At 46.5% G+C, this 27,713-nt stretch overlaps 1 protein-coding gene across 1 annotated transcript in view; it reads left to right on the top strand.

The window, feature by feature from the left end:
• sox6 (SRY-box transcription factor 6) overlaps window positions 1-27,713 on the top strand; it is a 103,514-nt gene that overhangs the window by 39,910 nt on the left and 35,891 nt on the right. Inside the window, exons 6-8 of the mRNA XM_068742329.1 lie at window positions 14,254-14,343; window positions 22,495-22,667; window positions 24,294-24,362. Of these exons, the coding sequence (XP_068598430.1) occupies window positions 14,254-14,343; window positions 22,495-22,667; window positions 24,294-24,362 (332 nt within the window). The remainder of the gene's footprint in view (window positions 1-14,253; window positions 14,344-22,494; window positions 22,668-24,293; window positions 24,363-27,713) is intronic.

Here is a 27,713-nt window from a genome sequence, read left to right as displayed (position 1 = left end):
CCATAAAACTCAGAGTGCCGACCCGATGCCAGGAACATGACTTATTTTTTATTTTACTACACAGGACACTTTTCACTCAGCACAGGTATTCATCAAAGTTTACAACCCATAAACAACAACAACAAAAAAGAAAAAAACTCTCTCGTGTTTCTCATCCTGTGATAATTTCTGCGTTCTCTTTTTCCTTTACGGAGAAAAGCTAAATATTTTCGCCGATAAGACATTTTTGGTCTACGACACATCTGCTTCCTGTTTCACCCGGCCCCGTTCTCCCGCTCACCGCCTGCAGTCTATCAAGAGTATCGTGGAAAAACAAATATTTGAAGGAGCTGCTGAAACACATCCCCCTTCTTAATTAGGGCTGGAGTAATATAACTACACCCAATCAAATGTTAAACCCCCTCGGGAATGCATGTGTCTCATTTAGTGTCTGGGGAGCTCTTAGCTTAAGCACTTCATCAGATGAATAAATTAGACCTCTGTTAGCCTAAAAGTAATTTGCCACTTCTTTTTTAAGTGTTCGTTTGGTAATCTTTGTATCAGAGCGTTGCAGCCCGATCACCAGATAATCATTTAGCCGCATCCTGAAAAGGCGACTGGTAATTTGTGGTGTCGTTTGGATGCTAAAAGGCCGAACAATTAGACCTCATTCATGCCGCCACCTGTAATTTTTTTTTTTTTTTAGGAAGATCATTTAGAGGGATGAAAAGTGACCAACAGAGAAACAAGTAACAGACAAAACATGCCATTCAATAACTGCTGATTTAAGAAATGAAGCCAAAACATACATACAACACAGAGCTCCACCAAGCAGCTCAGTCCCCCTGCATTGATTTACACCAAACATTATTGTCCTACATTTATTTGATCAATATTTTAAATTCCTTAACCATGAAAACAAACCTTTAGCAACTGGATTCACGTTGATATCATTATTGGTTTAGAAGTTATTCACTAAAAGCACCCTTTCAGTGATGGTGGTTCTGTTTCCTCAGGTAATAAAGAGAGAGCAAATCCATTGATGCTCCGATGTGGAATCGACTCAGCTATAAGACGATGCTTGTTAGAAATCTCTATCTCTAATATTAAATGTACTGTAGGCTAAACGCAAGATTTTTAGAATAATCTCGATAATATTGGCAATCCGGATCCGATCCGAAATTAGGCGGAAAGATAGAGACCCCCCCCCCCACACACACACACATGATTGAGTAGAATTCAATAAACATCAGTCAAAAATCAACCGAGATATTGAGGAACACATTTTGATTCACTACTTACTGCAATATTAACAATAATGTCAAAGTGATACAGAATCCAGGATCTCTTCTGGATCATCACCAACATTTAATCATCTGTTCCTGGTAACATTCCCAACATTTCCTGAACATTTCATCAAGATCCATCTGCACCTCTTTGAGTTATGTTGCTAATAGTTGGACAAACAGATAGATAAACGCTGGCAAAAACATAACTTCCTTGGCAGATGTAATGAATGATGTATTTTCATATTTTTTTCCTTTTAGTACGCTGCTTTTGTTTTGAACCTACAGAAATGCATCATCTTTCAGCTACTTGCGGTTCTGCTGGTGGTTCTTTAAGGTTCCACAGCTGGTTGCTGAAAACAACCTGACGTGGTTCTGCCGTACTTTCTTTGCTGTACGTTGAGATGAGAATTTCATGCGTGTTTCGTGGACAAGATGGCCAGTGCTCTCCATTGCGCTAGCGGGTGTTATGCTAATGAGCCCCAGCTGTTGAAGGCTGGTTGCTGCAGTAATTTAAATGATCAAGTGCAGCTTGTAATCCAGGGCCGTATGTTAACGCGGAGCGGAGAGGGTGCATTGGAGTGCCATACAGCTGTTTTAATCTCCTGTTAATAATAGAGGCCCGGCCCGTCTCATGCACTTTGTACCGTTGTCGCCAAAATACGCGCCCTTGTTGGAGGAAATTCGTTTCCGAGCAGGGAACACAGCAGGAGGCAAGCGCCTCACGAAGTTCGACAAACTGTCCCTAAATTGCAGGAACTGAGAGATACTCTTGAGAGCACTTCTTTGGTGATGATCAGTGATTACTGTAAAATGGAGGGAGAGGGACTCCTAGACAGCGCCGGAGGAGAACCGCCCAAGAAAACGTTGAGAAATCCTAATCTAATGTCCGTGTTTACGGAAAAGGGGAAGTCAAAAAAGGCAGGATCAGCTATTAAATAACATCCAGGAAGGTCGGAGGAGCCATTTGTTGTCTTAATGATGTTGCTAATGTGGAACTAGTAACAAACGAGCTAAATATATCGCCTATCTAAGCATGACAACTGTTGGATCTAATTCTGCTGCTTTGGTGCCCGGCTGGTCGGATCACAGAGTCCCTCAGAGACTCATCACCATCTGCTGCCATTCTTCTCTGGGTTCCCTCTCTGGCCAAGACAGTTCATTGTCGTGGGATGAACACGGTTAGCCTCAAGCACGGAATGAAGTCTTACATGGCGCACTTTCGCCGAGCGCAGTCCCCCAAACGGAATCCGGAATGAGGAATTGTGCTAAAAATGATGCGTTAGTGCGATCTTTTTTTTAGGAGCTCCTCCAGGAAGTGCTGCCGGTCATCATGTCTTTGCGGTTACATCACATCATCGCCTTCATATCCATATTCATGAAAAGTACGACTAAAAACACAAAAGAACCATGTTGGAATAAGTAGAAGAGACCTGAACAATAGAGGCGGTCTTTGCGTAACGTAGGCTTCGCTGCTTCATTCGTCCAATCTTTATATATTAGTACCCTTTCACCCTCTCCATCCTTCCAACCTTCCTCTCCGTTTCTGCTCCTAAAAGTGCTTTAAGTGCTTGCGACTGTGCTAATGAATGAAAATGTCCTCCCCGCAGCAAGCGCTGCATTTAGCTGAATAGTCACCTTTGCTGTAAAAGCTCTATTAGGCCCAGTTGCCAGCGGGGCTAACGATTGTGCCCCATGTTTATTTACTGGGTATTGTAAATGCATTATTTATGGATAGGTCTCCAGACAGCGCTTGTCAAGAGTTAAAATTGTCAGTATAAAGTATCGGGGGGGGGGGGGGGGGAATAGCCATCATTATAAAAACACAAGGTGACCTTGGTTTGATTCACATGCAAACAGAACCGTTTTATATAATGCACTAAAGTATGAATCAATATTGCGCAAGTCAACGCGGAACTATTTTGTGCGTCGCGCCTTTACGGTCGTCCCCAAGGCAAGGTCGGATCACCGGGTGTGAGCTGCGTCCACTTCTAAGGGTTTTCCTGGCCTCGGCTCTGCTTGTTGAGTCCCTGCCAGTGAAACCAGTACTCAACTGGATTGCAGTTATACATCATCTGTCATCTGTGTGTCTGCATTAATCATCTGTCTTAACGAGAGGTATCAGATGATGTACTAAACATTCATAAAAGCTCTGCATATTTTCCAGTGTTAGTGTCTCATTATTTAAGTATTTAAGTGTTGGGAAGGACGCCGCATGTCGCTTTTCATGTTCTTCGTGTCATAGCGAAGATTTATAAACACAGAAACCGCCCTAATAAAAAAAAAAAAAACGCATCCAAGCAGACTCACAGACATCCAAAACTAAGAAGAATGAAGCACAGGCATAATGAGAGGATGCCCTTCCGTGATGCTCCAGCGTTTCAGAGCAGGTTGAGTGGATGCAGCAGGTACTGGAGCAGAATCCTCAGCACCTGGAGCCCTTTGACAGAGTCACGGCTAATTACCTTAGCAAAATGGAGCCACGCATCCGTTCAGCAAACAGCGACTCCTTTTAAACCTCGGCTCGGAGAATATTTAAGACGTCTCTTATCACAGCGAAGACAATCAGAGCAAATCCTGCGTTTACTGCCCCTCTCTCTCTCTCTCCCTCCCTCTCCTCTTTTGTAAGAGTAATCCCTCCGGCGAGTTTGTGTATTATCACTGTATAATGACTGCGCTGTAGGTTGAGCGCGGGGAGCGATCAGCAATGTGTGCGTAGCCCCAGGTCATTATCCTCTATTACAACGGGCCGTGTAATGAGATTCAGGGATGGGAGGAAGCTCGGGAAGAGAATAGGATCAGCTCTAAGCCTTTGGTCTGATTAGCACTGATGAACTCTTGACTCTGTTGTAACACTGTCCCCCGTCAGTGTCGCGGCCCCCGCTGGCTGCAGATGGAGCCTCACTGGAAATTGGCTGCAGGTGTTAGCGTTTAAAAAAAAAAAAAAAATGTTTTTTTTAAATGCATGTAGCTTGGAAAAGTTCGGCAGAATAACACGATCCAGGTTATACGTTAATCCCCCCCCCCCCCCCCCACCCAGACAGACATATGCACTTTCTCCCCTCCTCTTTCGGTTCCCTCCCTTCACCCCTTCCCTCTCATCCCAGCTGCCGTGTCATCTGCTTTACCCCACCTAATTAATAGGAATCTTTGTTATAATGATCCGAGCATGAGCCTCTGACTCCATGCATATGCAATGAGGCTGGATATCCAGTTGCCTTGGTTGCTGATTTCTGAGGTGTTCCTGCACGCTGCCTCCGAGCGCGGCATCCAAACCGGATGCCGCTGCCCGGACCGTCCCGGCAGGGCAGCCACCGGTCTGGCATCCTATAATAACGTTCTCTTTGCATCATAAACCTGATTTCAACAAGGCTTCAAGCCGCAAGTAATCCGTTTGATCGGCGTGGTTTAGCGTTTGCACACGCCAGCATACATCCATGTGTGCCTTCTCTCTTGGCCCGTGGCGTGGTGCGCCGGCTCAGCGGAGCACGGCTCTGGTCTGTCACTTTTGTTTGAATAGGTAATGTAGATCTTTTCAGGCTGAGGAGACATGAGCTGGAATCGCTTGTTAGGACACATGATCAAAAGCGGCTCTCTGCTCTCTGCCAATCAACCCTCTTGCCACCCTGTGAAGCAGACGTTAAATAGATTTTTCGGCCGCATGCCGACACGCCGGCGGCCTGCCAGCCTGGCGTGAACTTCCACAAAAAGATGCCCTGCCTCCCTCCTCCCTAATCTCACCTCCCCATCCTCTTTCTTCGTGTCCGTCTTTTTCCTCCTTCTTCCCCGACCCTCTTTGTCCGTGATTCCTCCAATCATCTTGCCACCCGATTTCCCCTCCTAGAGTTTTTTGCCCCCCCCACCCAGCTGAACTCTCTAGTGACAGCGTTGCCCCTCTGCCAGGCTGAGATCAGAGCCCAGGTCTAAATGCAGTGGCCTGGTCCATTGCTGAATTATGTATTTACTATCTGTTCCAAACAGAGCCCTCACATAACACCGGCACGCCCCCGCGGGATGACGGGGGGCAAGGTCTCACTTTACACAAGCTAAGATATAGATTTTGTTGCCCCTTTCAAAACGGGAACCCTTTCTGCTGTCTTGGTCATTCAGATGACAAAACAAGCAGCTGCCTCCGCGATGTGCCATTCTTTACATTCAAGATCACCTTCCCTGCTTCTCATATTCCGATTAGTCAACAGTAACAACTGCTGTGGCGCATTCCAGGGGCCATCTTCCTGGGTTTCAGCTGTTGAGCGTGTCCCCCCCCCTGCTCCCATGGAGCACAAAACCCCCATTGTGATCCTGGCTTGCTGGCTGCACAGGAACCCCTTGATAGGAGGAAACGGGTGTCTCTGAGAGACAAATCACAGCCAGGTTTGCACAGAGACTGGCTTGTCTTCACGCACACAAACTGGTTGGAAGTATGCCTCGGGGGGGGGGGGGGGGGGGCGCTACAGCTTATCAATGCTGTAAATCACAGATATTTGCTGTAGAATAAACAACAGCAGCATAGCTTTGTGCATCTTTTAAATGTCGGTGGAGTCGGCGGTCATCGTAACAAGCCGGCTCCTTGATGTGACGCCACGGGCCTGTGATGGGCACAGAAACGCGAGAGGACAGACGTCACCAACGCCGCTATATCTGTTGTTGGGACGCCAAGCCAAGAATTGGGAAATCGAGCTAAAAGGAGCACGAAGAGGGACGCTCCCATGGTCACGAAAGGAGGCGGGGTGGACATGGCCTCCTCCACAATGGGATGGGGTGCAGAGGGAGGGTACATGTGTCCTGCTGTGTGTGTGTGTGTGTGTGCGTGTGCGTGCAGTAGGGTTACATTGGGATACTTGTGTGCCAGCTCAGTGTCGCTGTCCTAGCCGAGGCGTTCAGCTCTCAAGCATTCTCCGCACATAACTGCACAAAGAAGCCGGTGTCATCTGACCGAGGATCAAAATAGTGTGAGCGTAACTCACACCCCGGGAGCAGGCAGCTTCCGAGGCCTGCTAATGATTTCAGGGCACATTGCAGGCTTGTTCTGCAAGCCAGACGCACGTCAGCCATTCAGCGGAGAGATCCGCTCCGACAGAAGCAAACACGACAGCCGCGCCGGCGAACACGCTAACAGTTTTCATTGTTTTTTTTTTTACACAAACAGCAATCACGAATATCTCGCAGCAAATGTTTGATGGTTTCCTCTGGAACAAAGAGACTATTTAATCAGCAGCGATGAAACAGATGTTTCCTCCCACTCGACACTTTTTTTTCTTTCTCCGCCGTTCAATAACGGAACACGAGCCGGCGTGCGAGATGTCAGAGGAAATGATTAGAAGCGTGTTTTACTGCAGCGCAAAAGCCTGAGAGTCAATGATTGCAATTATCAGATGAGCATCATCTCTCTTCAGAAGCACCTACAGAATGATTCATTTTAAAGTCTGGATTGGTTTGAAATGTTTTAAGACAGTCAATCAATTTTAAATATGTCATTTTTCCAAATCTGGATCGATGATTTGTTTGTTTGTTATTAGCATCATGTTGGAAAAAGGAAGCTAGTGTTTCAGTCTCTTTACTCTGCACCTCCTCTTCCTCGTCCTGGTCGTTGGCCGTTAAGCCTCAGGACGTGTGGCTCAAGGAAAACGGAAAGAACCCATGGAGAAAAGTAGAAAAGCGCTAGCAGAGCACAAACCTCCGCCAAGCAGCTCATTCCCCTCCTAATTGGATTTGCACCGTCCACACGGTGATCTGGATCATCATCAAAAGGCTCTAAAATCATCTGTTCCTGGTAACATTCCGTACATTTCCTGAAGACTTCATCGAGATCCGTCTGTAACCTTTCGAGTTGAGCTGCTAACGGTCAGACAGACAGACAGACAGACACAAACTGATAAAAGGTCGCTGGCTTGGAAAGCCGACAACTAGCGCAGAGAGAAACATTGGTGCATCCCAAACTTTACCAAATGCCTTTAATTACTAATTAAGAATGAGAAGAAGTGCAGCAGAAGCAATTCTGACCTCACTGTGAGTTTTAATTGTGTTGTTTTGTCACAAAAACATAATGCGCCGTGCCGTTCGCACGCTGGCGCCCTTACGGTGAAGCGTACCGTAAATTACCCGCCGTACGCTCGTAATTCACGCTTCTTTAATACGTGGTTTTATAGTTCAATCTCCGAAGCGCATTTTGCTGTCATCGACCATTTATTATGAAATAAAGTTTCAGTGTCTACACCTTACACACGGCTTCACTGCAAATGGCATTGCATTCACGTGGATCCTATTAGTCTCTTTTTGTCCTTGCAGACGCAGACACCCGTTAATTTACTAAATCACGCTGAACAGCCATGATCACAGTGCTCCGTGTTTTCTTCACACATCTATTCATTTAACATAGATGAATAAATGCGAATGTTTTCCAGCGCTGATTAGCCGGCGAGTTTATAGCTGACAGTTAAATTGCCGGGTACCCCTGAAGAATATCACCACTGCAAGGTACCCAGTAATTTAATTTTTGTGTGAAATTATTAGAATTTATTACGGCGTGTGGACCCTAATGATTATCCACATCAAATGGAAATTATAAATTGAAATTAAGTCCACATATTCCTCCCCACAGATAATGCTCATCTCCAGGAGCGCCGATCTCCTCATCAGCACCGGGCCAGCTTGCATCAGCATCGCCTCTTTTTTATTCAGAGTAAATCACATCGCTAACCCTGTATTTAGTACGGATTTTTTAAAATAGACAATGGCCCATTTACCACTTACGAGATATTTCAATGCATGATGCTTTATGAGCAGCTTTATTTAGCTGATTATTATTATTAAATTACACCGTTTGAGTAGGAAGGGCCATAACGAGTGAAATAAATGGATCGTATTTCATCTCGTCCATTTTAATACAACCTCCGGATCGCTTTGACCTTGTCTCGTTCTTCATACATGTGCTATTTAGTCCTCCTTAATTGAATTTTGTGAATTGTTTGTTTCCCTGATCAGTTGCAGGGTGCATTGTATTAATGGCTGCGCCCAATAGGATCCATCCGCCGCCTGAAACGAGGCTTTAAAGCAAAGGGAGAGAGGAGACAAATGAAAAGTTCATTTTCTTTTTGCTATGAGAGCATTTGACGGTCCTAGTTCTTAAAAGTGACCTTGTGGGGTGGAGAGCGAGGAGCAGCACAGCGCTCCTTCCAGATGCACACATGGCATCCATTGGGGGCACAATCACGCACAGTCCCAACACCTCAGGCTCGGACATATGTTGAGTTTTATTTCATTCTTCTGACATTAATCCTATTCACCAGCTGTTCTGCCAGCTGCCACTCTCCAGCTGAAGGGGAGATGGCAGTTTTGGGGGCTCTGAATACTGGTTTATTTTGGCTCCTCGTCTGCTCCTCACAAAGTTTTTGATGTGATTTCATTTCCTCGCCTTCCTTCCTACTTCCTGGTACCCTTGGCTGCACGTTTTCCTCAATCTACACGCCCTTTTCTACGATGTAAGGAATCACAGAGCCAGACCACATTATCTAGCAGCGCTTCTGTAACACGAGTCTGGACGTGGCCTCAGCCTGTCCAGTTATGATTATTGACGTATCGGGGCTGGCATATTTCACATTTATGCACATTGTCTGGAAGCAAGCTGAAGTGTTCTCAATGTCATTCCTGCTGAAGTACAGCCGGGCAAGGGCCGCAATGAATTGATCATTGCTCACTTTAATAATTCAAGCCTGATTGCCACAGAGTGCCGCAGTAAAATGGATTGGGAGAGGTCACATGCTGCTGAGCTCAGGAGGTGAGGCCCCTCGGGGACGCTTAATTCATACATGCTTGATAGACACGTGTCCTATTTAGAGAGGTCAGAGTGCTGAATGTGTAGACGCCGTCTCGGAATGGCCGGGTCAGCGCTGTGGGATTAGCACGCAGGTCGGTGCAGATAAAGGTAAGGGATGAAGGAGGACTTCCTGGTAACACTGCCTGAGGAAGAACTAACATAATCCAGGTCCAGATTCTTCTATCTTCCTCTGCACAGTTCGTAATAGTTCTGACCTGTTGTGTCGAGGTGTGTCAGTTCTCTTGACATTTAGCAGTAACACTGAATTCCTAAAGGAACTAGATTTACTTCATGCAATGATAAATTTCGCTAAATATCAAAGAGCCGAACAGAAAAACAGCAGATTGAAGAGAATCGATTTGTTGAACACGGATAAAACCTCCAAGACCATCGATCCAGCAGCCGTTTAAACTTTCATTCGCATAAAGAGCTTGGACCAAGCGATGACCCTTGACCCCTTCGAGACGGTTACAGCCAACGGCGAGGTGAAGGTGGCGTAAAAAAGTAAGGACTGGCGAAGGACAGGTGTCAGACCCTCCCATGACGTGTGGGTTACCCACCAGCACCTGCTCGCATGAGCGAACGGAAGCTTGTTCACCAAGTGGAATAATGATTACGTGTCAGTCGAAGAAAGCCAAGCCACAAGGTGCGCTCCACAATACACTGACACGTCTGGAATTTTTTATTTATGCATGCCAGAAGTAGCAATTACACATAAAAAGCTGGAATTATTTAACTGCACCCAAAAAAAGTCTTCTGGAAATGGTGGAGGTTATTAAAACTGTTGACAAGGAAGAAAGGTAATTGCCTGAAAATGAGCGACAACGCACTGTTGTCCTCAGAATGCGACCCCCCCCCCCCCCATCACCTACCCACAGCCGACTCCCTCTTTAGCGTTTGCATTGTGCGACATCACCCGGGTGTGTAACCTATCGCGTTCCGATTGCTCCCTTGCAATTAGTGCCCTTTTTGTCCTCACTTCAATAACGCCATGATTATGGAGACTTCAGGCGTATTTGCAGCGTGCAACAGCTGTTGTCTCAGGGACTACCGGCTGAATGACAAAAACATGTTTTCTCTCTTCATTTCACTTCCCTGCCTGCCTCCTGTAATTATTATGTTTTATTTAGTGTGATGATGGGGTCTTGTTTTTAGTGTGTCTGTGATTAAGATATTCAAAGGGCTCCTTGGAGTGTATCACAGTTATTTTATTTTTTTTTAACAATCTTTTGACTTGTTTCCCGTGTGGTGAAGAGTAGATGGGAAACGTCAGCCTATCATTGTCTGGCTGAGACTCGCCGTTTGACGCCAAGGTAGAATTAAAGATTCATATTATATTCACGAGTATTCAAAATCTACTCCTGACCTGAGTTTTACACAGGTAATCATGAGATGAGTGTCATTTTATCCCATAGGAATGTTTTTATATATATATTTCTTTCAAGTTTTGAAAAGTTTTATATATATCTATATATATGTATATATTAGCTAACCTCTATTTAGCTATGCAGTGTTCTTGAACCTGATGTCTGCTCCATTAGACATGGGGGGGGGGGCTGTTGTGTGATTGGTTACAGCTGCTAACTAGTAGGTGGTGCTTTGCATGCTAGCACTGTCTGAGCATTAGCACTTTTAGCATTGTTCGAGTTGATGGTGCTGGTGAATGGACCCGCCCTCCTATAAGCTGTCTGCATGGTGATTGGTTCATAGACAGATCAAGCTGCGCCTTAAAAGCCTTTCTACCTGGTTCTTTCGCCACCGCTGTGCCTCCACGCTGCTAGCGCTATTGTTTCCTGCTTTGCTTTTGCTTCAGACGAGGGAATTATTTACATGGTTAGCATCAGTCGCTCATTGATTTGGCAATTACGTGTTTCCCCTTTAAGACTGATATACTAGGCCGATGCTAAAGGGGGCGTATCTCGCTCTGTTATCCATGGCTAATTTGATTCTGGCGAGGCCCTCGTTTCACCGACTGCTTCTCAACACAACAACCAGACACAAGCGTCTGTTCTCCCGGGAGAACAGCGCGTATAGGGAAGTTCGGAATGCGGCGGGAGATAAAATACCTCTAGACTACGTTCACTTAAAGCCAACAGTCATCTGAGAATAAAAAATTAATTCAGAGCGACCACGAGAAGAAAAGGAACTTTGCCTTACAGCGTGTCGCAGAAGCCGCCAGCGCCGGGACAGACGGCGGTAACCTGCCTCCGCCGCGCTGCTGGTGTTTATACTGAACATGATTTTCTGGCGACGCTGACTGCCAGGTGCTGAAAGCTTTGTTTATGTCACACATCAACTCAGAAGCATTCCTTTGTTAAGCTTTGTTTTTAATAAAGTAAAAAAAAGAAGCTCGAGGCGTCTTAATCCCAGCGTTCTTCCACATCGTCCCTGCACAGGAAGCCGATAGCGGCTAAACGCACCGCACCATTTGTCAATTAAACCCCTCACTGTTCACGTTCTTCTGAGTGCCATTTTGGATGCCCTCAAATAAATCTGGGAAAACGAGTTCAAGGCGTTTTCCCAGCTCCACGACACCAGAATACACAATGAGACCCAGCCCAGAGACCATGCCCCTCTGGACTGGAACACATCTTGGACAGACACTCCAGTAGTTTTGTACGAGTATGTTGCTATCTGTGCTAGCCGCAGAGCAGGGGGGCGGGGGGGGGGGGGTCGTGCCAGGCGAGGGTCCACAGGGACCGTTGGAATCGCTGGGGCTGGAGGAAGGCTGGAGGAAGTTGGTCCGCGTCCAGTGGGGTGATCTGGGCTTGGTGGCAAGCCAAGCCGTCTACTGCTGGGACGCTGGGAACATGTAAATAAGAGCCTGATAAGGGCTATTGTTTTCATTCCATTCTCATCCCAGCTGAATGGCCGGCTCCCCAGCCACGGAGAGTTTTATCTCGAGAGGGAGAAGGAAAGAAATGAAACGGGTGGGGGTGCGGGAGATTTAAGAGCCCCCATAGGAAAGTAAAAATAAACTCACTGGACTTCTCTCTTGTTTTAGCTCATTCCCTTGTATGTGATGTCCTACTTTGAAGGGACAAGGGCAGAAACGCCTCCGTACGCCAAGAAACGGCAGAAGCTCTGGACCGTCTTGAATTATCCCGTGTTGTTTTTTGCTTTATCAGAAATCATTTGTCATTTTGTGGTGATAACAGCGGCTGTCACGTTCTGACAAGCTGACAGTAATTGTTCTGTTGATACTGACCAGTGTTTCCTTTTTAGAAACTCAAAGAGCATTCCTCCTATTAATCAAAATTCTTCTGAAAAATAGGCCGAGGAAGGGCCTCTCTGAAAAAATCCAGACATCGGACTCGTTCCGTGTTTTCCTCCCAACACGCCTGCGCGGGAACTTTCTTTGCCTTTCACCAAATCCATTTTTGGTTGCGTGTTTTGTTCGCGCCGCTCAAACGCTGAGAGATGTTTGAGAGTTATTTTATAGACTAATCCAGGTCATTATTCACCTCTCCCAGGTGGAAGGCAGGGAGGACAGCGGCGCATTCCAGCTGTAGTCTCTCCTGCTGGAGGACTTGGCAGGTCGTGTCTGGCCCGGCGGAGGGGATGGAGAAGCGAGGGAGCGGCAGCCCTCCTGGGAGGGGGGAGGAAAGGAGGGGGAGGACTGGAGTAGAATGGAAGCTGGCACCACATTATCTCCAACAGTTGGTGCATTCCTTAATGATCAAGTGCTGGAGCAGCATCTGTGATTAAAGTGTGTGTGTTTGCCTGTGTGTGTGTGTGTGTGTTTGTGTGTGTGTGTGTGAGAGCATATGTTTGCATATTAACATATGTTCAGTGTGTTTGTTTAATTCCCCTTTACACCACTTAAAAAAAGAAGCCTTGTCTGTGCTTCAGGGGAGAAAATGTCACGTGCTGATGTCGTTCTGTTTGTCAGAGCTTTGTGTTTGGAGGGGAGTTTGTTGCTCCGGGAGAGGAAGCCGTCTCACCGGGGGGAACGGGGGGACGGGGGGACGGCAGTGCTCTGCCCTTCACCCCTCCTTTAAGATCTGTGATCCTTGTGCCATGGAGGGAGTTGACGCACACAAACACAAGCAGCGCTTTCTCTCGTCCCTCTCTGAGGGTCAAGGGGACAAACTGTGATCTGGGAATTGGAAAGTCAATAAAGTAGAAGTAATGTTATAATGACCCTGAGCTGGAGATGTCCTGCTGACCCTCAGCACACTGGAGGAAGTGGACAATCAAACAAAGCGCTCACCGCCTGATCTCTCCGAAAGCCATCCTTAAACAAGGCCAGAAGAGCTACCGACTCCCCGTTCCTCCCAGCCGCTCTGAAGTCAGTCAGGGGGGGGTAGGAGACAGACAGACGGACGGAGGGAAACAACACTTGTTTACGTTCTTCAAAGAGTAAATATCCTCTTTGTTTGATGATAACCGTGAAACGTGGAGGAGACCAGAATGTCGCTCCTCAGCCCCCCCCCCCCCGTTCCTGCCTCACGTTAGGTGGATTAACAAACAGGAAATAGGGAGAAACACCTCCCTTATTATGACCTTATTATGACCTTATTATGAGGTAATGATAAATGATTAAGTGTTAGATCTGCGGTTGGGCTCGTCTTCACGGCGTTCTGGGGCTTTGTGCTCAGAATTGTCTGTTTGGGTTCCAGAACCCAAGTCAACAAGCGTTCTGCGCGTTCAGGCCCGGGCGCTGGATGGTTCGGGTTCACAATGACAGCGGTGGCTCAAGGTGGAGGCTTGCCTGTTCCGCCGGTGTTTGATGGGAACAGCCTGACCCCTAAGCAGTGCAGGGATGGCGGAGGCCCGGGTCAGACGGCCCGGCGTGTTCTTTATCATCTCTCCCAGCGACAGCATGGCAGATTGCAGCCATTCCTCCTCTGATTCATTGTCCGCCGGACAAATGTTAATTGTTTCCATCATTGGCAGCTGCGCGAGAGCTCGGACATACCCAGTCTCACCCTTCGCCTCCGTCTTAATGGTCGTCTTTGCCCACAATGCCTTGCGTCGCTCCGGGCTGAGCCTCTTTTAATGTTCGCCGTGCAGTGCCATCAAATAAAATACTCATTCATCACCCGATACGGGACTCACTTTCATTTTCACTTAAGCAAATATATTAGATTTCTGCCAGCTACAAAACTATAGAAACAACGTTCGGTGTGATTTTAAATTCTTTAAAAATCTGTCATTTTTCTTTCTCAGATTCATCATGCATGGAGAAACTTCTTTCTAAAGAGTGGAAGGAGAAGATGGAGAGGCTCAACACCAGCGAGCTGCTGGTAGAAGTTAAAGGTAGGACTCCATCGGAGCATTAAGCGGCGTTCCAGACATACATTATCCACGCGCTGCATGATCTCAGAAGCAGCCTTGGACTCTGAAATAAAACAAAAGCCTTTGGCTGCCCTCCTCCTTCTCTTCTCTCCTCTCTTATCTCTTGTTGGAATGTCCAACTCTGTCCAAAGTGCTGTCTTCAACATTCCAGACTGTTCTGATCCATTCTGAGAGTCTCTGTTCTCGTCAGAAGATCGTGCGCGCTGTCGTCCCTTTCGGACGTCCAATGCAGATCCGCTAATTGTTGGACCAGAGATGTGCTCGATGTAAACATCCGCTGAGCGGCGAGGAGACGGTGCTGAGGCAAACGGATTCATCTCCGTGGCGAACCTGCCTTTCCAGAGGAATTCCTGGGCTCCGCCTCTCCTCAGGGCGTTCCGAGCGCACTCCTCCGAAGTCTCTGTTTATGTCAGGGCGAAGGTGTGCCGAGGATGGGCCGGGCCGGACCGCTGCTCAGTCCGTAGCACTGACTGTTACTGAGCGCCGCCGTGTTTACACAGCAGCAGCCGGCTGATAGCATCAGGCTGTCCCTGCTCCGGCGCTCTCCCACTCCCATCCTCAGACGACTTGTTTTGTCTTGTTCTTATTCTTCGGAAACCACCTGGACGGCATGAAATCTTTCTCCGTCGTGCAGGTGATTCTGATCATTTGCATAACCGTCTGTTTTAGTGAGAGACGGCGACGTTCCCAAATAAAACTGGAATTTGGTTTATTCCTTGTTAGGGTGAGGAAAGCCGTTGGACGTTCTAATAAGCGATAGCAATGAATTGGCAATAACCTAAATGAACAAAAGGATAAATCACCGCTTGGTGAACTAGACTCGTTGTACCTGCCCTATTATGCTGCAGATCAAAGTGTGGCCGAGTGAAATGTTCAAAAATGATTTAGCCTTTTGAAAGCCGCTCTGTTAAATTACAGGCGGGGCATTTCTCCCGTTTGATGAATGGGAACGGGAAGGTTGCACGGCGGTCCGTAAACAGGTAGGGAGTCTGATGATAAACACGACGGAGTTATGGCGTGAGTCTATATACCACAATATAAATGCTTCTTCTATCACAGCGGCGACATTAGATTTTTAATTAGCATGCCATTTCATGACTGTGGGCTTTTCAAAGGGCTGCTTTGTGCTCCCCCCTTATAAATGTCTCTCTCTCTTTCGCCCTCTCTCTCTCTCTCTCTCTCTCCCTTGCGTTTGATGTCTGCCTGATGTAAATATGGGCAATTAAAAAGCAGCTCAGGGTTAGAGATGCACAAGGTTCGCCTAATTAAAACACAAACAAAGGTAGCGAGCAGAAAACACCTCATGACGAAGATCTCAAGTGTTGTGGCGAATCAGAGGTTTCATTAACCGTCGGGTTAAAATTGGTAAAACTGGCGAACACGCCGGTAGGATTTAATGAATAAAGGAAAGCAGATACTAAAGGTTGAAATGCAGTGAGAGACTATAGAACCTACCGGCAGAGCGGCCTTGTGCATTGTGCGCTGATTGCTTGTCTGCTTCTCAACCAATCCTTCGACATTATTCCAGGACGTCAAAAGCTTTAAGAATGACCACTTGTTTCTGCATAATTGCAGAAACAAGTGGTTGACGCAGACTCCTGGGAATAATAATAATAATACCAAAAAACGATGATCAAATGTGACCCAAGGCCTGTACCAGTGAAAGAAATGCATTATTTTCCTACAGTTCTGCTCCGACATGCCCCGGATACTTTATCCTGCCGACGTGAACGAGAGTAAACAAACAAAGCAAAACGACGGAGAGCGTCAGAGATACGCTTTCCGAGGTCCGCTAGCCAATCCTGCCATTTACTGCTTAAACATGACTCATCTCTAATTATAGCTTAATGGCGTGCGTCTGACGGGGCGATGCATAAGGCAAAACAAGCGCCACAAATCCAGCGAAGGTGGTGCGCTTAATCCGGACACGCAGAGCGAAGGGTAATGATTTCAAATCTCTGGTTTCCCCCGTCGCCGTGGGGGGGGGGGGGGGGGGCTTAGCGTGAAGACGAAGGGTAGGGCTCGCGAGGCACGCATTAGCGGCGGATTTCTTTTCAGCAGTCGATTCCAGAGCTAACCGTTTGTTTTCATACCTGAGCTTTGCTGTCAATCTGCAGGAATGATGAGGAGATGAAATCTCCCGAACAAAACCACAGAGCAAGAAAGGGAGGCCGACTGGAAGGGCTCCAAACCACAGAAAGTAGCAGATAATAGGAGGCGAGGTGGAAGACGGAGACGTCTACAATTATACACCTCAAAGGGAGGCTGTTTTTATGAAAAGCTCCCATTCATGGCACGATCTGGCCACTTATCATCACGTACATTATTGCACTTCATATATGGGTGTATGCATGTATATATTGTGGATTCATATGTAGAACTGTGTACTGCAGCAGATAAGGTTGCCCTGTGTGTGCCTGCTCTGAGCCTCAAAACCGAACAGAGCTGTTAAAGTTCCTCCTACTGAGCGCCGGCGCCCCGTTGGGAGAAAGAAGCTAAATGCTCAAGCATGTACTCAAACTGAAGGAAAATATGTAGTTACTAAATCTGAACACGCGATGCATTCATTCTCTGACAATATATACATATATCTGTGTGTGTGTGTAGAAACGCACACGTATAATCGACACATACACAAGAATAAAGCTCAGCATTGTGCAGCGGCACTGAAAATGGCAGCTTGGTTCCTGAGGCAAAAAAAATCATGAGCTCTTGCACTGTCACAATCGATTTAAGAATGGTGTCGACATGACAGTGGTCCGGCGCAAACAGGGAGTTCTGTGGCGGGCAGATAAGTGGAAGCTCTTTAGCAGGAGAACACAGGGCAGGGCGGCAGCTGAGACCGATTCGACGCCGGAGCTCTACCTGCTCCGGCTCCGCAGAAAGGGCTCCACTGTGCTACAAACAGAGCCCAAATTGTCCAATCGCACGGTCGGCTTCCCAACACGATTAATTCACCACGGTGCTACCAACGGTTTTGATGCCGCAGATAGCCAGGGCGTTTGGCGCGAAGCTCGTTGATACCAAGAAACATCGCAGGATGATGATGGTGCAGTGCCCACTTCAAATGTCTGGGTGTATTTTTTACAGCGTGCTGTGTACAAATATTATGCACACACTATTTACCCTAACACGCACAAACAGCACAGAACTCTATCTGTCCGGTTGGTTCAGTCGGAACAAAAAAAGCCTCAGTTAGCGTTTTCTCCCCAACACTCCAGTCAACTGTTTGCTCTGTGCACTCAGGTGAAATATGAGCCACAGTAAATCATTATTCCTCAGGCCACATTTGCCAGATGAATGCATGAAAGTGTTGGACTGTGTGTTTTCTCCTCTAATGAATTGAGGAATTTAGCTTGTGGCAAATGAGGTGTGTGTGTGTGTGTGAATAGACGTTTTCTGTATTTTGAGGTCTTTTTCAGAGGTTTATTATGACCGGTTTATTTATTGCCTTCAAAATTTGTGTTAAATATTTCACGCCAGCAGGCGTGAAGAGATGAGACAATAAGAAACAGACCATCTATAAAGTGCGTTTACAATAACCAGGAGAGGTTTTCAGTTTTCCATTCACTGCGTTTCTCATTTTTAACACTTTAAAGGGAATGGAATTAACAGCTTCTGGTGGAGGGCTCTCTCATTTGCATTGTGGAGATGAATGGACGTTGTACATCTTTATTATAACGGCAAAGCACATTAGGTTAGGGTTCATCTGTACATAGAGGAAGGACCTGCTTCAGAAGGACTCCAATAAGTGGAATAGGAATATATTAAATTGCACATTGTGTGCGGTCAGAGTAAATTAAGTATTTTATTAGTAGAGTCTTTAAACAAACCTTTACATTTCCTTGTTGGGTGTAAAGGACCTTGGTCAGACCCATCTTCCTAAAAGGGCACAAGAGACGAATAGACGAATTTGTCTTAGCTACGTAAACAATCCTCCATAGCGTGAGAATATTTGCTGTTGCACTTTGTTATAGAGCAAAATAATATATTCAAGCTGAAAGAACAGAAGTAAAGTTTTCGTCTCGAGTTGCATCTTTGTCTTCAGTGTGAATTTCAGGGTCACCGGCGTTCCCCCCGTGGAGCGACGTGTTCAGATCGAGCCGCTATCTTGGCTTTGATGAAGTACCTTGTCCAGTGTCATGATAGAGAGTGAAGTGCCAGAGATTTCACATTAGCATAATTATACTGAAGAGTGAAGCTTCCTCTATCATCAAAATATTAGTCTCCATCAGCGTTCGGCGAGTACGGCAAGACCGGCGTGGATGAAGGGTGCTTTCATTAATAGACTCTCCACATGCCAATCAGAATATTTATGTTCAAAATCGTCTGCCGAGCCCTTAAAAAAAGAACGAAAATTACATTAAGAAAGATCTATGCAAAGCAGCTGGATATATGGATATACAATAAGAAGCTCAAGATACTGGATCTGTCATTAGCATAGCAACTGCTAACATTTAAGAAGTTATTTAATTCAATTTCAGGAACTGTTTATGTTGTGTTGGATAGCAGGGGGGTTGGAATCTATCCCAGCTGACTTTGCACAGGAGGAGGTGTACCGCCTGGACAAGTGCTAGGGCCTCAAAGAAAGACAATCAACCAATCAATCGCACTACTGGCCAATTTAGAGTGACCAGTTTACTTATAGTAACTTTGGGTTGCGAGAAGAAGATAGAGAACCCAGGAGAAACCCATATAGACAAATTCCAGGTCCTCAGGTGGATTTGAACCGAGGACCTTCTTGCTGTGAGGTGATATCCATATGCATTCATAGATACACATAGAGCCGAGTGTCATCCCGACCGGCAGATGCGCTTGGGAGGTGTTGCTCGTACTCGTTAATGGGTTTCCATTGGCAAGATTAACAGCTCTTAAATCACAGCAGAGGCAGGAAGCCAGGTAAAACAGCTGTTGCTCGTATTGTCTCGAGCGCAGAGACGTGTTAATGCCATATAAATGGAAACGCATATGACCTTGCAGTATTGCTGAACAAGTGTCTATACAGTAGCGCCCATTAAAGTGTTTGATTCAGATTTGCATTTCATGCCTTTGTTGAAGCAGTTTTATGGTCTGACCCTGTTATTATCAACGCTAACGACAGACGCCATTAGCCGTCGTCTTGCTCGCGCTGCGTTTTACACAGAAGGATTAGACGGAGGGTCAGGTGATCGCAGACCGGGCGTGGAGTCGTGTACCTTCTATCGATCAGAGCGGCGGCAACACAAATGCGTACACACTCGTGTCTACATTCACACGCGCTTGAGAGAGAGCAGAGAGAGAGCTGCAGCGCGCGAGCCACTCAAGCTATGTGTGGTCTGCGAGCGGATCCAGCTCAGCACAATCGCAGCATTTAGACGGGCCTTAATTTACTTGGGACTTGCTTGAAGCACATGGAAGCATCCACAATAGCCGTCTGATAGAGAGAAAAGGACATTCCAATCAGAAATCAATTCAGATCTGGTCACAATGGCTCAGCTGTGGAACCAAACGAAGGAGAGAGAATAGGGTGCCTTGTGATTTCCCCCCTTTTCACCCTCGCCCTCTTCTTTTTTTTTGTGCCTGAATCTTTTATCTGTGTCATTCACTCGGGACTCTTCAAAGTAACAAGCCTCCTTCTTTTTTCCCCGGTACTGGACTTGGAACCCAAATTAGAGACTGCTTGATTAGAGCGGCGAGGATGGAGCCAAGACAGAGAGAGAGATGCGGCTATTGGACAGGACAAATCACACCCCTACAAAGTGCCTTTTATCCGAAGACCCCAATTCTCAAATACCCCCATCCTTCCCCGAGCAACCATGGCTCTGCTTGTTTTCCACTTATCATTTATTTAATCGCCCGTTGATGTTTTCTGCCCTACATTGTGACATTTTAAAAGAGCCGGGGGGGGGGGAATCTCGAAAGGTGAACGCTGAATGGGCTGCAACTGAACAACGGCACCAAAACGTCCCCCTCCTCTTATGTGTCAATATGGAATTTCTGAAGTTAACATGGTGGCCTGAGGGGTGAGCCCCCCCCCAAGAAAAACAAGAAAAGTGCCAGCACAGCATGGGCGCTCACTCCTGGGATCCTCTTCCTGTTGCGGTCCGGTATTCTCCTATTGGGCTTCAATCGTCTAACAGGAGGATGTCACAACACGTTAGGTTTGGGCCGGCTGCTGGTGTTTACGTAGCGCCGAAGCATCGCTGGGCTGTCTGTCTGCCATCGGAAGCGCAATGTGAGGAGACAAGTTAACGGGCAGACCCCAGCCCCACCGCTGTTAAAAGCCATGCAATATGCAGGAAACGGCTTCTTTTGTCAGCGGGCTGGTCGGACGCAGACCGCGACTCTCCTCCTCGGCGCCATCCAATAAAAGTTTTATCTGCATTTTAAAGCTGATCCATAATTTAAAGCAGGAAGAAAGAGATTTTTAACACTAACTGCTCAAACAAAAAAACACATGTGGCTGATTTTCCACGATGCTTCGTTTTCATATTTAGGAATCTGGATAAGAGAATCGCCTTTAAACGCAGACTACACAAAGAGTTCACGGTTGAAATTAGAAAATCGGTAAAGGCCTGAATCGCTTTACAAAGGGCAGTTTTGGCTTCCCACACTTTAAAACAATACCTCCTCTGTTTGCATTCTCCTAGCACCAACTCTTCACTCCATCGGCAGACCCCCAACACCAAATCCTCCTTCGCACTCATGAATAAAAAGTAAAGCATAATTTGGTGTCCTTTTTACTATTTCACAGTGTTGAGGCTTCTAAGCTAGCACAGAAACGTGTAATTAGCCAAGCTGAGCGGCCGTCATTGAGTCCAGATGTTTGGTTTCTGACTGAAGGTCATCCCCGCCGACCCCGAGGCCCGACGGTCCTCGTCTTCATCGGAATGATTTTCTTTTTTTCCTCCTTCCTTCCTCGCTCCCGTCTCATTTGCTTTCATCCTTTATTACCTCCTTTAGCAGCTCTCCACAGTATTGATAAAGGCGATTTACTGCGACGGAGACTAATGCGTCTCGCCCGGTGACCTGTAAAAGGCGGCTCCCTTCACCAACACAGCAAAGGTTGATAAAACCGGTGCTGATTGTCCAAAGACGCGAGACTCACAACAACAAGGCCTCGGGGAGAAGCTGCGTGCAGCCCCGATGAATCACAGCTCCGAGGTGCGTTCGGAGGATAAATGGAGAATTGCAGCAGGCGGAGCGAGGCGATCCAAGGTTCAGACAAGCCTGCTAGTAAATCGCCCCGAATGGGTTCTGGAGGTTGACAAGCCCTATTAAGACAAACGACTTTCCTCATCGGAGAGATAAAATAAATCAGGTGTTTAGTCAAATTAAAATAGTTTGAGTGGAGAGGGCCCCTGGGAGCTCTTGGAGGAACTCAAGACAGATGTAGCCCGAGATGAGAGAAAGACACCCAGGAAAGAATTCGGCTCCCGCTGGCCCCCGGCCAGACTTCACTCCACTGTCTTCTAGATCTCCATGTTTTTGTCCTTCCCTCTTCTCCTCCTCTGCGCTGCTTCCCCGGATCAGCTTGTCACATCGGAGTGCAGTGAAGAGGAGAGTGAGTTACTGTCTCAACTCTCGCTGGCAATTATGCCAGCAGTGTAAGTCAATGGTAGGATCACTTAGCATTGATTAGGCGGCGGGAGAAAGCAGTGCAGCAGAGCTAGCTCGCCGTTGAACTAGAAGGAGAGACACTGATATCCCTCCTCCGATGTGTCGCCAGAATGTCCAACGTAATGAAAAACAAGCGCACTCTTTAATTCTCTCTTTATTTCCACCTGATATAAGTTGCCACATCAGTTTGACGGCTTCCCTCTGTGCCAGGAACAATCGTTCTGATCTTCTGGTTAAAGCTGCGATCGCCAGAAACAGCTCCAGGACCTCAACACTTTCCAAACTCACCACAGATGGTTTTCTCTTACAGTATATTAAGTGTGATTCTGGAGCTCGAGATGATGACCGGTGTGCAGCGCAATAACCGAAGCCACCGCGGACATTTCATCACGGCTATTATCAAAAACACATGCGCTTTTCAATTTCAGATTTCTATGACACATGCCTGTATCTGCATTTATCCTTCTCCACCCCACGTTTACACGTCCCTCTCTCTTTCTTTCTCCTCACCAGGTACTCCGGAGAGCTTGGCGGAAAAGGAGCACCAGCTCTCCACGATGATCAGCCAGCTGATCAGCCTACGTGAGCAGCTCCTGGCCGCCCACGACGAGCAGAAGAAGCTCGCCGCCTCGCAGATGGAGAAGCAGCGGCAGCAAATGGAATTAGCACATCGGCAGCAGGAGCAGGTAACCCAAAGATTCGATACGTATCGCGTTACGCAGCAATATATCGCATTAGGATACTTCAAAGTTGCAGATAAATTGCCATTTCTTAACCCTTTAACAGTTGTGTGGCCCCGCGATGCGCTGGCGACACATTCGGGGTGTACCTCGCCTCTCTCCCATAGCAAGCTAGGATAGGCTCCAGGAACTCTCTATTCAAGAGTACTATATAAAAAAAATATAAAAAATTGGGTGTAATTTACTTCTTGTGACATTCTTTTCTCTACTACTTTAAAATTCTCTATTTAAGCCTCACGCCAATAAAAACCCGAGTCCACGGCAAGGAAATTCAAATGTTAAATTTAAGACGCGTTATTCCTTTTATTGCCTCGGATATTTCTGTCATGCTCGCCCGCTCGCGTTTATGCTGCGTGGTGGAAAACCACCGCCCGTTATCCTGACTTGTGCTAACAAATGCGAGGGAACGTGTGAATTAAACGTTATATTAAACACGGAAGTCCTCTATATCTTATAAATCGAATCCTATTAGAACAAGCCTGGCATTAGATTTGCAGCGCAAATCAGGCCAATGAGCCATATTGTACAAATCAGCAAATTAACAGAGGACATGAAGTGTGTTAATGTCTGGGAAGAAATAAGGACACGAACCATCCACACGGGCGACACTTTTATCATCAGCGGCCACCCTAATGGCTACGAGTCAATTATCAGCGGGGAGTTCACTCAGAGTTTTCTCAGCACACTCAGACTGTCGTGTGGGAAATGGAGATAGCGACCATACACCTTGAACTGATGCATTTGGTCATAGTACACTAATAATACATTAACAGTATTGATTTCAGTTCCAATCAACGATACTCCACCCTTAACGGCGTCAGCTTTGTAGACATTGCTGCGTAAATGAGCAGTGAGATAAAAAAAAAAAAAAATTTTTTATCAGATTTTAAAATGGAAGAATATTAATAAAATGGAAGGACTGGGTGGGAGAGACTGAGGGGGGGGAGATAGGGCGAGTAAAGGGAGCCTGCTGGGAGCTGGAACGCCATCAAGCCATCAAGATACAACACAGTAATTAACTGTTGACACTCGAGAGGAAGCCGGCACAAATTAATCCTGACACATTTGCAGACGGCCGTTATCTTACGGTGAACACTTTGTAATTACAGTTAAAAATGAAAATTAAACCACACTTAAAACGAGGCTGTCATGCTCAATGGAGCGGGGCGGGTGGGAAGGGCTACTGCTGGAAAGAAAAGGCTTGTGGTGTCGCTGCAGGGATCTCCTGAACACCTCTCGCACCAGTTGTCACCATCGGATCGCCATTCACCTGTCCATCACCCCCCCCCCCCACCACCACTCCACCACCACTCCACCCCCCCACCCCACTGACTGAATTTAACCACGTAGCTCAGCATTACATTTAGTTGTAAAAAAAATGTGAAGTTATTTTTTTTATTTACTATTAGAATGATTTCCAATCCTCCAATGTTACACTAGATACAATTATTTTATGTTTTCTCACGGGTCCAACAGGTTATGATTTCTCTCATGGATTTCCATCTGCAGTTTTCTCTCCTTTATGCCTGTTTATTAATGTTTAATCTTGTCTTTTTCTTTCTCCCTCACTAGATTGCAAAACAACAGCAGCAGCTCCTTCAGCAGCAGCAAAAAATCAACTTCCTCCAGCAACAGATCCAGGTCAGTGAATGCGTCCCGCTGGTCCTTGAACGCCTCTCGCTGTCTCGTCTTTTATGACAACATTTCTCCTCTTTGGTGTTGCTGAATGGACTGAACGGCAGTCTGCTAAAAATCAGACATTGAATTAAATAACATTTAAACTACATGTGTGTGTGTGTAGCCTTGCCTTTTTATCTTTGATTTTGGTGTCACACTATCATTCATCACTCTCATCAAATGTTAATTTCCTGTTGGTAATCGGCAGGGCTTTAAAATATGGAGAAGAATAATTAGCACGTCTTAATGAACAAAAAAAAGAGGAGTGGGGGGGGGGGGTCTAGCAAGAGCTAATGAGCCTGGAGGTGGGGGGGACATGAAAGAGGCTGGTAAATGCCTCTGAAACGAGCCGGTCCCAGCCGGCCTTTAACGAGGAACAACTGGAACTTGCATTGTGACGATTTCAATCTCTTCTTGCATTTCCGTCTCCGTGTTTGAACCCGTGCGCGCTTTGTCAGTGCGTTTCTGTGCCTTCTGCGATGCAGCACAGCTGAAGACCACCCAGGCAGGGCGTAGCTGGACACGGCCAGACAGTGCAGGCTAATCCAGGGTTGGTCGCCGGCACTGGTCAAGGCTGCGAGAGGCTAAGGTTATCCTGCTGGGTGTGTTTGGTGTCAGGCAAATCCTTCTACATTCACCACCTCCTCCTCTTGTTCTTCATGCTAACAACTCCCCATCCTTCCCTTTCATTTTTTATTTTTTCACCCCAACTGCTCAGAGATTGTTCCTCTGGGTCCTTCAGATGCACAAAAACCCGGTCAGACAGATTTAAAGGCGGTGCTGTCAACGTGTTCTGGTGAACCCACTAACCTGGACCTTTCACTTCAACAGAGGACAGTCTATTGGGGGGGGGGGGGGGGGGGGGGGGGACTCCACTCAAGAGCACGACACTGTCTTGAGAACACTCTTGGGTGAAGTACCTTATACAGTCGTGAGAGGATAGTGATGCTCGTATCATTGAGGGCCCTTTACTTATGCTTGTTGAGCCCGAATGCATCTCACATTTACACCTCCCCCCCCGCCCACCTCTTTGCTTTCATTACAAAATTAAAGGCAGATTATAACTGAAAATTGATGCACACTTTTGAGAGATGGGGTCAGAGGGGTTGCAGCAGAAAGTTCTTCTGAATATCTAAATTATGAAAAACTTTAACAAAGACATTTTCTCTCCTAGACCCGATCCAAAGTCCCCCCCCCCCGTATTATGCGTTCCCATGTAGGGAAGTGTTTCCCGATTCTTGAGAGGATGGAGGGGATGGTGGACAGCTAGCCCTCCAGACGGACAGAATTTAAGTGCTTTCAGATGCAGACGGATAACGGAGGGATAGAAGGAAATTCCCAGAATGCTTTGTAGACAGGAGTAAATGAAAAATGGCTACCGTGCTGATATTAGAACGACATACAGGTAATTTATACATGATATATTGAATAAGCATGTAAGAATGTAGATGCAAATTCATGCCATTGGATTATTTACACGTTTTTATCCTCTGTTTTCCTGCAGTTGAACATTTTCACATTATTTTCTCCTCTTCTTTTGTTCTGTCCTGTAAATGAGGTCAGAAAAGTCACTAGCTGATAACGGCAGCAGCAACACGCTTGCATCGAACCAGAATACGTTCATGCTTTCAAGGGACGCCTGAACAAACCAGGAATCTGATCCAATTCCCAGCAGGAAAGAAATCTGCTGCCAAACTGCTGCGGGAGTGAGAGGCCTGAGGATGTAGAGACGTCTGAGATAATTATCAGAAGCAGAACGTAACTGATCTCCTGATGACGTGACGAGTGGCGCCCCACTTCCTGGGTAAAGATTTCAACTGCTACCCCTCGTTGCTCCGTTTTGAGGCGCGAGTCGAGAAGCGAGGGGTTAGAGTTCGGAGCGTTGGGATTGGGCCTCATCCCGCTGCTACTCCTCTGGAGTTAGAGAGCAGATAAAACAGACCCAGGGGCAAGTTCGTTTGTGTTTTATTACTGCTGCCTCGAAATGCCTCAGCCATTTTAATATACAACAGCTTTGGCTTAATTAGTTCTGTAAATAAGCTTCCAGCCCGTGTGTCACGGACTTTTTTGCGAAGTGATAAACAGTGTCGGGGGGGATTAAGTTACTCTGCTGTTAGCGTGGAAAGCTCTAAACTTTATTGGAGACCCTACCGGCCATCAAAGTCCTTCCGTTTTGGCTTTGGAGAGGAAATGGAGAGAAAGTCTCCCACCGAGGTCTCATATTGATGATGTAACCGATCACCTCAGTGGACTTTGTCAACAACCCCAACAATAAAACTGTGGGGATTGCAACCGGAGACGGCTGTTGCCATGTTACATGTGTGCTTTCAGAGCCCCTCTGCATGCGGACGCAGAAGTGCGTGGTTGCAGAGGTTTAGTACGTGGGGTTTGGAACGAGGCAGCGTGCAGTTTAATCAAGTTTTCCTTTTGAATAGCCATCTTTCTTTTTTTATCCTCTCCCATCATTCTTACAAGGGAGGGAGACAGATTAAGTCTTTGTCCTTCGGGATTACAATGTCACTTGTTTTAAGATAGCAGATGTTTTGATTGCAGTGTTGGAGGCTTATCAAAAGTTAAAGCTCAAGGCTTTGTGTGCTCCCCCCCCCCCCGGCTTGTTTGTATTCTCTCAGTTCATCCTTGTCGTTGGAATCGTCTTAGCACTAATTCGGTCCTGAAGATTAACTCTTGAGTTGATTTAGTTGTGAATCTGAAACACCACCAGGACAGTCAAACATTGACTGAGAGCCTCAGAAGTCAATCATGCATGGAGGCAGTATTCTATTCTCTTTTTCCTAAAATAGTTATTAGTAGATAGTGGTAAAACAGAACCCTATCACCACTACAGTGCAACAATAGGGAGACAGGCGCACGTGTCATTACGGCGGAGGTGGGTGACGTTAGCATGTTAGCTTAGCTGACCCATCTCTCTCTGAGTCATGGTGGAGTTTAGTTACTGCCTTTCATCCAAACATTTTCCAGTCTTGTGTTGATGACGAACTGGGCAGGGCTCATCCAACAGCGTAGGATGGCTGCTAGTTTTATGCTATGCTAATTACCTTCTCACCTTGTAATTGGCTAATTGGCATTGTACTACAATGTGAGCTAGCTACTAACTTCACGGCTGACTAACCTTACAGGTGCTAGCTTAGCTTAGTTTAATTTAATTATTAGCCATTCAGCGATTCCCTTGTTTGACTCGGTTGACCAATCAGAGGTCCAGATACAAAGTGAGAGCCTTCATTGCATCATATCACCACCTACTTGATCTATCTTGAATCCCTCATACAAAACGTTTCCCCTGAGCATGCTATATCT

Source organism: Brachionichthys hirsutus, chromosome 1 (genome assembly GCF_040956055.1).
Source record: "Brachionichthys hirsutus isolate HB-005 chromosome 1, CSIRO-AGI_Bhir_v1, whole genome shotgun sequence".
Lineage (NCBI taxonomy): Eukaryota > Metazoa > Chordata > Actinopteri > Lophiiformes > Brachionichthyidae > Brachionichthys > Brachionichthys hirsutus.
This window is presented reverse-complemented; position numbering and strand designations above follow the sequence as displayed.